General features: G+C 47.9%; 1 protein-coding gene across 3 annotated transcripts in view; it reads right to left on the bottom strand.

Annotated features, from left to right (window-relative positions):
* CORO1C (coronin 1C) overlaps nt 1-13,297 on the bottom strand; it is a 66,779-nt gene extending 53,482 nt beyond the window's left edge. Inside the window, exon 1 of one of the 3 annotated variants that reach the window (XM_083583847.1) lies at nt 11,440-13,297. In XM_083583847.1, coding sequence (XP_083439973.1) covers nt 11,440-12,811 — 1,372 coding nt within the window. In that variant the 5' untranslated portion in view covers nt 12,812-13,297. Of the gene's footprint in view, nt 1-7,786; nt 7,926-11,439 lie in introns of those variants that run through there. The other 2 variants (XM_083583849.1, XM_083583848.1) reach the window with 2 other exon arrangements.
* Nucleotides 13,298-13,952: the final 655 nt, after the last annotated feature.

Consider the following 13,952-nt stretch of genomic DNA (forward strand, 5'->3'; position numbering starts at 1 on the left):
GATACATCTTTAAATGGCACTGAAAACCAAAGAATGAAGCCACTAGTAATACGTCTGAGGGAAGGGATTTCCATTAAATGGGGTCCACCACAAAGACAGTCCTATCTTGCTCATTGCACTGGGCAAACAGGAGGGCCTCCCCCGCAAATCTCAGTGAACACTCTTGGGACAGAGGGCTGCTCTCTGTGCTGTGAACCACTTATCTCTGGATAATTTCCAGCTTTAATTACATCTACTATATATGTGCAACTGATCAATGTTAGAGACATGTACATGATTCATGTTCAGTTTTTTGCAAGTTCAGGACATTACCTGCCAATTAATGGTGCTGGTACATGAATGGTGGGATTAGGAGATTTGCAGAGGTGGGAGTCATCTCATGCTCATTACAGCCTTTTATTTTAAAAAATCGTATCAGACTGGTTGCTATAACTCAGAATCAATAATAGATAGAAGAACCTGTTTGCTTCTTCCAAAATATTAGTCCTGGTGTTCACAAGTGCTGTCTGCATGGCATGATGTTTTTTGGAAGAGAATTTCCATGCAACTTAACTCTTCTCAAATGCCAGAAGATTCCATCCAAGGGCTCATAATCCCTCCTTTAGACACCTGATTATACTCCATTTTAATCGGTTTAGGGTTTGTGCTAGCATTATTTTAATTTCATTGCTCCTGCTTTTTAAATGGAATTATTGCAGGGGAGGAAGGTTTGCATCAGTGAAGAAAGGGAAAACTAATTACATTAGTAGAGATTAAGCTCACTGTCAAATCAAATACCCAAGGCTCCTTAATCAAAGGACACCAAGGGCCAGCTGGAAGATGCTCTTGCCACACTCTGACCAGGTGCATTCTCTGCCCCCACCAGAATGAAGGCTTCCTAAAAATTCACTGCAACAACTCCCTGCAAAGACAGTGCACACTCCCAGTGTATGTTATCACATATATGAGACACGCAGGCTTCGTAGTTCGTTAAACGTAGGTAGGAAGCTGCAAATATCAGAAGACCGTTGCAAGTCTTAATGCCAACAAATTTTCCATCCTCCGTAAGATTTACTACTTTTAAAATCTGTTGCAATGCAAAGAATAATGAAGATCTTCTTAGTCCTCTTTTGCAGCCCTTCGTCCTGACAAAAATATTGATCTCATAGAGCTCAATCTCATAGAGCACTTTTAGAAGCAGTCCTCAAGTACAGGAGTATTCTTCCCACCTAACAATCCCACAATACTATTTATCCAGCACACAAAGAACTGCATTTCCCTCCTCACACTTCTTCATTTTCTCTGTATGCTACCTTGCTTTCGCTCTGAATCAGACATACCTTGTTAAGCAAGATTTTTACCTTGACTCAATAATGGCTTCTTCTGAAAGCCACAGGTAAAAGAGAAGTGTACTGAACAAGAGATCTCACACTAAACTCAGATACTTGCAGGACAACCCTACCATCTATTGCCCATGTAAACAACACAGGTCTCAAAACCATTGTTACACTATGCAGGCAAGCATATCACAAACGCAAAGTACTGAATTGTCATGGTTCTCAAAGAACCACAAGAACTGCAGTTCTGCAAAGGAGCCCAGTCAAAAAATTATCCCACTTTCTTTACAACTATAGGTTCCAGCCCAGGATTATCTGCTGGTATACATTTCTGTTGTGCACTAAGGGAGCACTCTAGAATGGTGCTTGGAATACTGGGTAAGACCTCCCTAGATGGCAGCATCTGTGACATGGCAACCCAGCCTTTGCCAATGAGTGTTCTCCAGTTGCCTCAGACTACAATTCCCATCACCCCCAGCTGGTGCTGGATTGGGACTGATGGGAGCTGTAGTCCAAAATGTCTGGATACTATGTTGGCAAAAGCTGCAGCAATGCAATGCAGCTTCTGTTATGTACTGAAGTTCTCACCCTGGGCCAGCAGGGGGATACTGTAGATAGTTATGCAAATGAAGGATCGAAAGTGACGTTCAGTGATTGGATAGTTTTAGAAAATGGCAACAGTTACATTGTTCTGGAGCTCTATATAAGCAGGCTGACTGAGCTCCTCAGTTGAATTCTGTTCCAGCTTACAAATAAAGAGCTGCTTTGGAAGAATCGCTGTGTCGTCTGATATGTTCGCCCACAACTTAACTGCTTCTGTTAGAAAAAGTGCACAGCTCAGTTTTCAAAGCAAATCAAAAGTTAAACTGGTCCTTTTTTTAAGTCAATAGAAGTGTAAGATAATTTTTAAAATGTGTTTTAAAACAAAGCTCCAGGCACTTTTAGTGAGCCAAATTGTCGTGTAATGCTCAAATGATTCCTTCAATTATGTGATTATTAAAAATGTCCAATTTTAACATGCATGCAATAAATATGCAGTTATTAAGCACCATTAGTTTCTCCCTCGCTTCTAGCCTATTTCACTATGATGCAATATTAATTTCCCTGGCCTTACATTTCATTGCAGCTACATCCACTCCCTGCCTCGTGCTTGGATGCAGCCCAACTGTGACAGATGCAATAAGCATGAAGATTTAACTCAAAAAATCCAATGATGTTTGAAAAGGCAGTTCATCAGAAGACAGAGCAATCCCAACACAGTATGTATGGGGAAGCACCAATGTGGATTGCAGTTCTCCCACTCAAAGTCTACAGCCATCCATTAAAAATTTACGATTATGTAGCAAGACACAAAAACACATGCAGTCAGGTGTGTATTTGGGGATTTTTGCACTTTGATCTTTTACCTCTGCAAACACAGCCTTTGAAAAACATGAAGTAACAAAATAACATCAGCAAGTTATATATAGCAACCTTTTTTACATAAAAGGATAAGCTATATTGCCCCAATTTGTTTTGTTCCCCACCTCCAGCATACCTAGACCACCACCCTGCTTTCCTCCATGGGTCTATCCTCAGTCAATTTATCATTACAGTTCCCTTAAGCCAGAGACTCAGGTGTCCCAGGTGCCACACTCAATCTCACCTCAGCTTTTTACCACCTTTGCACTCTGCTTACAAGTTCTTTCTCAACCAATTTATTGTATACCCAGAGGGAGCAGATTGTTCCTGAATTTGCATCCAACCCGAGTGGACACAGCAGCCCAGGGAAAATGGGAGGGGGCGGCATTGCATGGGTATTACCACATCCCAAAGTGAGCCTGCAATACCCCCCACACCTCCTCTTTGGAGTTCTAGGACTTGCACTTTAATGAACTCACTGAGCGTTGTAAAATGTAAAATGATTTTAGGCAATGTTTTTAAGCTGTGGTTTTATAATTGTTTCAGTTGTTTTAGGTTTTAATATATTTTAGATCCTGATTGTAAATTACCTTGTTTTATACACAAAAAGGTAGCCAAGAAATATTTTCATAAAAGGGAGTAAGCAAAGCATGAAAGTCTGGCATCTACCACATGGATGGAGAGGGAAACATACATGGGTTTTGCAAAGGGATCATGTGGGTTGCAGATGAAGAGCACCCTCCGCGTGGGAAGGCCCTTGCAAGCAGATTAGCACATGGTTACCATACCATCTCTGAACCAATCAGAGAAAAAATAGGCACACAGAGCAAACATGCTTTATTGTACATGCAGGGCAGCTCAGCTTTATGATGACCTACTAGACTAGTCAGTTTTATTTCTATGTCTAGTCAGCTTGCAGCTGATTTCTTCATCATTTTCTTATACATTAGTACAACGATGCATTGTTCAATCTTGAAAAGGAATGGTCATATGCTTGAGAAAGTTAATTGGTTTACATTTTGTGAGTTAGAAAATCCATATAGCATTTCACAAATGGTAAGAAAAGCTTCTAAGAATTAAGAATTACTCCACTTTCAATGAAAGTCGCATCTTACAGAGGCCCATTCTCCATGCCAAGGCAAACCATAGTTAACAGCTTACTGTGTATGCACAGACCTGACCACTTTGTTTCTCCCACTTCCTGCACAGAAAAAACAAGCTAGGATCCCAGCTGTAGTGTTACACCTGAGTCAGAGTGGTATATAGTGATCAAGAGTGTTGGATTAGGGTCAGATATGAAACTTAGTGGCTGGCCAAAGGTCACCAAGTATCTCTCAACCTTCTCTACCTTCACAGGGTTGTTGCGAGATAAAAAAGGGAGGGAGAGAACCATGTATGCATGCCGCCCCCTTTGAGGACAATTCAGAAATTACAGCTGGTGCAAACCTCGGTGGACAAATTGCTGACCAGTACAAGATGGTCTGAGCATATAAAACCAATTCTGGCATGACTGCTATTTGCTTCAGGGGTCAATTTAAAGTGCTAGTTCTGACCTCTAAAGCCTTATGCAGTTTAGGACCGTAATAACTCGAGGACCACCTCTCCCTGCACTCACCATCTGAGGTCTTTCTCTGTGTGCCATCTCTGAGGGAGGTGCAGATGGTGGCCACATGAGAACGGGCCTTTTCAGTGGTGGCTCCCCACTTTTGGAATGCTCTCCCCAGGGAGGCTTGCCTAGTGCCATCACTGGCTACGTTTAGGTGCCAGGCAAAAATGATTCTTTTTAAATGGACTTTTGACCTTTAGCTCAGGAGAGTTTTAGATATTGTGGCCTCCTTTAGTGGGTGGGATGTATTTGACTGTTATATATATCTATATATGTATAAGTTTTTGTTTTTATTTGGTTTTAATTTTTGTATTACATTGTAAGTCGTTCTGAGCTTATTTCTCCTTAAAAGTATGACTTACAAGTGCAATAAATAAGTACAAATAAATAATGTAATAAAAAATAGCAATCAGTAAGCAATGAACAAACCTTAGCTACAGATTGAGATTTCATTGGAGCAAAACAATCCACAATCCCTGCTTCAGATATAACTCTGAGGTAGAAACTGACTCTCCTGTATGCCAGCGAGGAAAAGTAAAGAAGCTGAAGATGTTGTTCATGGTAGGCCATTATCTATGGCTTAACATTAACATGTGAATAAGGTAAGAACAACATAAAAGCAGGTCCCTACCCTGAGGATCCTACAAATGACATTTTGACAGAAGGAAACAGGGCATGGAGAGAAAGGCAGAACCAAAATATGCAAATAATTAAGAGTTATGTAAATTTACAATACAATCCCATGATTACTTTGTGTGAAGACCAAGAAATGCTTCTGTGTGACAGAGGCAGAACTGCTCAACAGCTACTTTACCTCTGTCTTCACCCAAAAGGAGAGTAATGCCCAACCTGGTGAACATGATAAGCAAGGCAAGGAGAGAGCTGCGTTTCAATAGGGACAACTGTAAGGTTCTACACTTAAGTAGGAAGAACCTGCTGCACAAATATAAAATGGGGAACATCTGGCTTACTAGCAGTACATGTGAAAAAGATCTAGGGGTCTTAGCAGACTACAAGTTGAACATGAGTCAACAGCGTTATGCGGCAGCAAAAAAAGCTAATGCTATTCTAGGCTACATCAACAGAATGTTCCCATCAAGGGAAATCATAGTACCATTCTATGGTTAGACCACACCCAGAATACTGTGCCCCGTTCTGGATGCCACAATTTAAGAAGGATATTGACAAGCTGAAACTTGTGCAGAGGAAGGTGACCAAGATGATCAAGGGTCTGGAAGCCAAGCCTTAGGAACGGCTGAGGGAGTTGGGAATGTTTAGCCTGAAGAAGAAGAGACTCAGAACAGATATGATAGACATCTTCAAATATTGAAAGGGTTGTCACATGGAGCAAGCTTGCTTTCTCCTGCTCCAGAGGGCAGGACCCAAACCAATTGATTCAAGTTACATGAAAGGCTATTTTGACTAAGAACTTTAGGACAGTAAGAGCTGTTCAGGAGTGGACAAGACTCCCACGAGAGGTGGTGAACTTTCCTTCCTTGGAGGTTTACAAGCAGAGGCAGATGGCCACCTGTCATGTATGATCTAGTTGAGGTTCCTTGGTGTCCCTTCCAATTCTGCAATTCTCTGATTCTGTGAATTATGACCTGCTGAACTCCACTGGACTTACAGCCTAGCATGCATGACAGGCACAGTCATCTACCCTTCCCCCTTCTTCTTAGACATCATGTTCCACTGCATGCCACACACATTGTATGCAACTGACTAATATTTTCCCCTCCTCAAAAATAGTCAACAATCTAAAGAACAAAAGAACTGTATTCCATCCCACACAGAAGTGCTCACATTATTCTTAGTCATAAAATGTGCAATACTGAGGAAGAATTACAGTTTGCACCTCGACAGGCTTCTTCTCGGCAAAAGATGCCCATTCTTTGAGCAGCAGACTCAGCTGCCTAGTCCAGCCCTGCAAGAGGTATCCCATGCCAACTGAAGGCATTTATTGCTATCTTCTAAAATCACTTCCCCCACATACAGAATATACTGCTGTATTCTTCTGTGAGGTGTTTGAAGGAGACTTTTATCCAAGTGAAAGCCTCTCTCCAGGGTTGCTGAGCAGTATGTGACAGCTTCCTCCTTTAGAAGGAATCCTATCTACAGAAGACAGCCATTATGAAACCCTCTTCAGAGTTCCTAAAAATTATCTTTACACTTCCTTTAACCCATGATTTCCCAGTATTCAGCTGTAAAAATTGCACATGCACAATTTCCCCAAACAGAAAAGCAGATTTCCTTGAGAATTCCTTTTTAACCACTGCTGCTGCGCTGCTCTCCCTCAACCATCACAGGGAGACATACCCCACCCCAAACACCTGCAGCCCCCCATAAATGGACATCCTTCTTGTTCCCCTGATCTCTCCACAATTTGCAACAGAGCACCAAACACCTGCCTGCAGCTTGGGGAGCACCTGCCCTAAACAGTAACTGGCTCTCCCCATGACATAACCCTCCCCTCCCTCCTCAATTAACTGCTGCCATAAAGCAACACACCCAAGTCCCTCCTCCGTCACCAGCACCAAAGTCTCAACTACACCTGCTGACAACCCCCCCCCCAAAACACAGAAACATTATCGCCTGCACCTGAATGATACACCTCCCTCCCCAAACTGGAAAGCTTCCCACCACCGCTTCTCAGCTTCCTGGGCTGCCTGGACTTAGCACCTTGAGTTGTCTCTCACATGAACAAACCTTTATGTCCCCCTCAGTTCCTCCCCAGTCACCCCACATGCCTTCCCTTCTCGCCCATCCACCGTCTCACCATGACCGCTCACACAACCCCCAGGCCTCTCATCCTAGCCCCACATCTGCAGCCCCCACATCCCACTAAACCCGACACCCTCAAGACAGCTCTGTTTCCAAAGCAGCCCCGGCTCTTTCCCTCCCCAGCTCTTTTAAATGGCATCTCACTGCGGCTTACATAAGCGGCTTCAAGAGCCCAGCCCCCCCCCCCGCCCTTTTGAGTCAAAAGATGGAAATTGTTTGAACATGACCACTCGGACCACCTGACAATTACAAACCTCCACTTCCCTTCTCCAATTTCAAACCTGGCATGCTCTCACCTGCAGTTGCAGATTTATAAATGTATATTTTGTGTATCAGACATGCAGCATTTTTTTAATGAGGAAGATGCAAATGTCTTTTTTTTAAGCCTCCCCCCATGAGACCCACACATTCCATACCAATAATCTGCTGTTCTTTAAGCGCAAACAAAAATGCATTGTTTTGTTGAATCCCTCTAGGCACCTGATTTTGCAGGACGCTTCCTTGGGAGGCAGGAGGGCAACCTGTGGGGCGGGAGGGAAAAGGCCAGCCCCACCGCCCTTCCCGGGGGACCTGGATCCCCCCCGGACCTCTCGGAAGGGGCGCCACGCGAGGACCCCCCCGCCCCACCCCAGAGGGACACGCGAGCGCGCCTGCACACGGACACGCGCCCGGCTCCCCTTACCTCGCCCTCCGCCGCCGCCGCCGCGCGCGCGCCTCCTTCCTCCTCGCCCGACTCCGACTGACTGACGGACACGCGCCAAGACCGGCCGCCAGGGGGCGGGACCGCCCCACGCCCCGCCCCCGACCACGCCCCGCCGCGCCCTGCGCCGCCCCGCCCTCTCGCGTCGCCTCAGCCAACCTCATGTCCCGCCCTCGCGGAGGGGAGAGGCGGGGCAGCCAATCGCCGCCCAGCGCGGGACGGAAGGCGTCCAACCAGCGTCTCTCGCTGGAAAGGGGAAGGGCGGGGCTGGCGCGGCGCGAGAGGAAGCGAGGAGGGGCGCGGCGGGGGGGGGGAGCGAGCGCCGGGCGCGGGCACGCGCCTTTCTTGTCGGCGGCGCCCGCCTCCCCGCTCGCACACGCAACTCCTCATTCTCACGTGTCCGAGTCACTCGTGTATGGTCCCCGGACGTGGCCTGTATCTGGTTCTTCCCTGAGACCTTCCAGCGAAGGGCTGGGCTAGGAATATGGCTCGCATTTCTAAGCAGGAGATACGTTTTAATCTACTTCCAGTCTTGCGGGGTTGTGCTTTTTGTAAAGACCTTCAGCGCGCGAGTCCTGCACGGTCTGGGCAGTTGTTCAGCAAAGAGCAGCGCTTTTGGAAAGATGGGCTGGGTGAAAGAAAACAGGGGTACAATTAAAACAGACTCCTGGATTATTCTTTTTTAAGAAACATTTGGTAAAGGGGAATGGCATCGTGTCCATTGCCACTCCCAAATCCCCGAAGTCTTCCCAGGCTGCCTTTGCCCGAGAGCCCCCGCCCCGCGGAGCTGCTCCGTCCCTGGGCTTGCCCTTTCCGCAGCCGGCCTGGAGGAGGGCAGCCGGGCCTCAGGGCCAGCCTGGGACTTCCTCGCTTCTAAGCCGCGAGAGGAGGGCCACGCTCAGGGGGTGCAATAAGACCCTGTTCATAGGCACCCTGTATCCTGCAGCTGATCCGATTCAGCCCTTCTTCAAAGCTCTCTGGTTTGGGGTCGTGAAGAACCCCCGCAGCAGTTCTATTTTTGGGCCTGTCATCTGCATGGCAGCTACCTTTAATTGTGTTTATTACTGGGAGCCACTTACGAAGTCTTGGACTACAGTAGTGCCTATATAACCTTTCAAAATTAGATTTAAAATAAGCAAAATGCCCCCCAAAATTGGCTTATATTTGCTGGAGCCGTTGTCTGTTTCAGGTGGACACTGACTCTGGCCTTCAGTACCTTCCTCTCCTATGTCTAGGGAGATTGGGTTAGGGAAATCGATAGCAAGAATCATATTTACAGTAGTGTGACTTGCTGTTGCATTCAGCTTTTGACCAGGAAGGGGAGCTATAGAACTGGAGTACTATCAGGGCTGAGATCTAGCTTTTAAAAAGAGGTGGTGGTGTAGGAAAATCACATGTGATGCATGGATATTAGTCATTTATGTACCAATGAAACGCCTATCATTGCAAGAGGGCAGCAACAGAGGATTACAAAGGATGAAAGAGGATTTCTCAGGGATGCAACATCCATTGACTCTGCCCCCTCCCAGGCACCCCCAGCTCACCCCACCACCAACACGGAGGAGAGCCAGCAGCCAACTCAATGGCTACAGCTCAGTGGCAAGGGGTGAAATCCCGGCTTCAATCTCTGGTGTTGTCTGGAGATTTGGGGGAAGACTCATGGGCATAGCCGGGGGGGGCAGCTATCCCTATCAATAAAAAATAAATAAAAATACATAGCCAACTCCCCCCCCCAAAAGGCCTGCCCCCACTATCAAAAATCCTGGCTACACCCAGGGAAAGACTCCTGTCTCAAACTGCAGAGGAACTGCTGGTCCATGTAGACAGGGGCTGTGGGTCATTGGACCCTAAGCAGAGCCCTAGAGTTCCCAGCTCCCGTCTGCCCAAGCCAGTGTGGCCAATGGGCAGGGCTGACAGAGCTGTAGTCCAAAGCCTCTGGAGGGCACAAAATTGGGGAAGGCTGATTTAAGGTGTGGGCACAGGACATTGGTTATCAGCAATTACACGGGTGCAGGCACATCCTGACACTGGGAGAAAGTTGCTTAAGGCCATTCCTCTGACCTGAGCCCTGCAGGGTCAGACCAATTTCTCCTGGCAGCAGGGGCATACCTAGGGGGTTGGCTATGTTGCCCCCTGCCAGGGGCGCAGGCCCAGGAGGGCACAAAAACCGTGCATCCGCTCTCTAGCTTGGAGTGTCTAGGGCCCGTCCACCCACCTGCGCACTCCCTGGGGGGCTCCCCTGCTGCTCTGGGTGCCTCAGCAGAGAGGGAGGGGGCTCTGAGACAGCTCCTTTCCAGGGGCACAAGGGAGCCTAGGTTTGTCTCTGTGCGACAGCAAATTCCTTTGCTAATTTTGCCCAAGACCGCTATGTGCTGTCTTCTCTCATCACCAAGGCAACTGAAAAGGGGGGGGGGCACCCAGTTCTGCATATGAGAACCCAAGTATCAAATGCTCAGAATAATAGAACATCTGTAGCATCCCAGCTACAAACTGTGTGATGCTAAATAAATACCACATTGGGGAAATTCTAGTTAAAAGCAGACAGTCCATCACTTCACAGGGGCTTAGTATTGCAAAGAGGCTGTCAGCAATGGGTTTTTTAAACATTTTTTGTGGAAAGGGTAAATGCAGAAGGCAGGGACATGGGCTGGCATTTTATAGAAATACAGAAAGTTGCCTTCTGCTGAGTCTGGCCACTGGTCCATTGAGCTCAGTACTGTCTGCACTGGCTGGCAGGGGCTCGTGGGGAACAGGGATCTCTCCCACCCTCCCTGGAGGTGCCATGGCGGGGGGGGGGGAGGAGCCAGGGACCTTCTGCAGGCAAAGCAGATGCTCTGCCACTGAGCTCAGCTAAGTTACATGGATGCTGCAAAAATGTGCTGGCCTGAGGAGGAGCATCCATCCCACAATATGCTTATGTGGAAGCTGCACTCAGAGTCATGCCATGGGACTAAAAGGATGGGATGCAGCTTTGCAGTCATCTGAAACAAATAAAAATGCCTCACTTGCTGAGTCCACCAGACACAGTAGAAAAGTGGGCCAGAGGTTTTGTCCGCCTGCAGCGCGGGTGTCATCAAGCCAGAGTTTTAGAACTAAAGTCTTGGGCTCAGTTCAGCAGAGTGAGCAAGAACCCCCCCCTTGCAGTTAGCCAAGAAATACATACTCCGATCTAATATGGGGGAGGGCAAAAGGCCATCAAGTCCAGGTGCTAAAATTTCACAGCCCTGTGAAATTCCCAGTCCTTTGTAGGTTTAAGCAGTGCTCTGGTATTGCTGGTTTCTTTGATTTATTTTCTCTTGATATTTAACTCACATCAGTGATTTAACTCACATCAGTGATCCCAGCTTTCTTTCCTGGTCAACTTCACAGGCAAAGCACACAAACAATCTCTCTCTCTCCCGACCCAACACACTAATTTATTCCTTCCTGCTGCTGGACATCCATTCTGAAGCAGAACTCTGTGCCACTTCAGCAATTTTTGAACACCTGCCGATCTGACTACAAGATGCTCTCTTACCTGTTCTGTGTTCTTGTGCTCTGAGACCAAGATGGCGGCCAAAAGTTTTTTAAAATGCTCCTCCTTAGCCACTGCAAACATAGGCAATCCTGCCCCAGTCACAGTACCCCTGTCTCACCTTTCCGAACAGGTGGGGCAGCCTTCTCCCCTGCCGGCTTCCGCTTCTCAAATGTCTTCTTCATGTCTGCCACTCTGAGGGCTTTTTCATCCTCTTGTTTAGTTTTCCTTTGTTCCTGCAGCCGACAACATTCCCCATTTTCTGGGGGCTTTCCTCCAGTGGTTTTGCTTCTGCCACTTTCGCTGGTCCTGTGAGAGGAGTTTTGCAGGGTCACCACCATGACTGCCATGGCTGCCGTGGGCTTGAGGGTCTCTGTTGCTTCTGCCCCTTCCCCAGGGCTTGGCAAGCCACCTGCTTGGCTGTTTGACTCAAAGCCCAGTTCACTGCAGGCCCCAAGGTCTTCCCCACTCTTGCAGGGCTGGCTCCTCTCCCTGGGATGTCTTTCAGCCTCCCCCCAAACCAAAGCAAGGTTTGAAGCTGCCAGCAACTTTATCTCAAGGCCCTTGGCTCCCTTATCGCTCCCACGAACCTCCCTTGCTGCCTCTTCTACACCAGTCAGGGTAACATGACTGCAGCCGATTGCTGCTCTCTCAGGCCAAGAGGCACAGTTCGCCATCTGCATGTGGTCTCCACTTTGCCCATTGGGAAGAGCAATCAGTGGGCCTCTGGTTTCCCCCTGGTTTCGTAGCGGTGGGCCTTCCATCTCTCCATTTCTTGGCTCCTCTGGAGAATCCAGGGAACTCAGGAGGCCAGCCTTGGTTTCCTCGCCAGGGGAGTTCAGCATCAGCTTATTCACTTGCCGGTTCTCAGCGCTGCTCTCTGAATCTGAGCGTGTTAACTGCCTCCTCAATACCCCCTGGAAAGTGCTAGTCATATCTGCCCTCACAGCCTCCCTTCCTAAACTTTCTTGACTGCCAAAGTTATTTATTTGAACCAGTGGCCAACTGCACGCTGTCATTTCCCTTTTCCTTTCAGATTCTGGAAAGTCAAATGGGTGGGTTTCGCCCTCTTGGGTCATGATGCTGTGCTTGGTTTCCTCTAGCCTATACCAGAGAGCCGTGGTCTTCCTGCCTTCTGCGTCTTCTGAGCGCTGCCTTTGGAGCACCTGCATAGAGGCTGGACTTTCCAGGCCCTCCCCATGCGCCTGCATGGCCATGTGTGATGCAGAGAGGAGGGGCTCCCCTGCCAGCTGCCCTGTGGAAGCTGCCTCACCTGTGGCTCTCTTCATCTGCAGGTGTCTTGTGGAGACATGAACTCCACAGACTCCATCCCTGGGCCTGGTCCCCTCACACACCATTTGCTCATCCGTTGCCAAAACAAAGCCATCACATTTCACCTTTGACGTTTTCCTGGTGTGGGGAGCCTCTTTCCTTTTTGTGATGCTCTTGCTGTCGAGTGAATACCCCGAGGGCTGCCACGCAGGGGCTTCCATGGCAAGCAGCACACCACCTGGATTGCCTGGGGCAATGCCTGTGCAGTCAAGACCCCAACAAAATCAGTTCCCCAAATGTCATTCAGTTCAGAATCCTCCACATCAGCTTCCCCTTGTAATTTTGGTGGAGGGGAGGGGGACAGACGATGCACCCAGGAGCCCACCAGTAGCTTGGAAACCTCTCTCTGTGGTTCATCAGAAGCTCAATTAACAACATTAACAACATCCAGGGTGGGTCACCCCATGGAGAGTCACAGCATGCGTTTCTCTACCAGAACAGGACACACAAATATACTAAAAGAAAATGGATTTTTCCCCCACCTGAGCAAAAGACACATCCAAAAGTCCAGTGGATTCCAAGCTGCAAACTTCTTTGTCGAAAGGCTGCATTACATTCTAGCAAATGCCTTTCTCCTTCCCAAGAGCAGGTTGCAAGAAGCTTTTCCAGAGATTCCCAGTGATTTGTCTTTTGGGACCAACCTCACGATGACGATTCACAGCCCTCCTTTTGCAGTCATTTATGGTCAAGATGGTTAGATCTCTACACATCTGAAACTGGCCCTCTGCCCGTGGCTTTTTGGAAAGACTGAAAAGCAGAGGAGCCCACACATGGGTGCCCTTCCGGCTAGGTAGTTCTGGTTTGTTTGATTTTTAAAGATGACCTCCCTTGTCCCAATCCCCTTTTACGCAGACACTCCTTCCGTAGATGGTGTGTCAAGCAGGCAGTGTAAGACTGGACCATGCTCTGGCTCCGAGTGATCAGAAGGAGGGGGGAGAAGGCATTTTTCAGGCAAGGAGGGAGATTGAGCCTGGAACTGTGTTGCAGAGATGTGTTACCTCTAAGCAAATGGCTGTGCCATCAAAAGTGTACAGGAGATAAACAAAGAGCCTGGCAGCAGCCTTGGAAATAAGATTCCTCATGGATGCCACACTTACGAGGAAAAATGCTGAGCATTTGCAAAGCCTTTCCTGCAATGTCATCCCTCTAGAGCAAGGCTCTGCTGATAATAAAGTCCTTTAAATCTCTCCCAAAGGAGAGCGTTGCTGTTGTTAAAGCTCCAAAGATCAGCTGGTTTGGTGCTCGACACCTTCAGCCCACCAGGGGGCAGGGCTGTGTGCAATGGCTGCTGTCCAGACACCC

This window comes from Podarcis filfolensis (assembly GCF_964270895.1).
Source record: "Podarcis filfolensis genome assembly, chromosome: 13".
Taxonomy (NCBI): Eukaryota; Metazoa; Chordata; class Lepidosauria; order Squamata; family Lacertidae; genus Podarcis; species Podarcis filfolensis.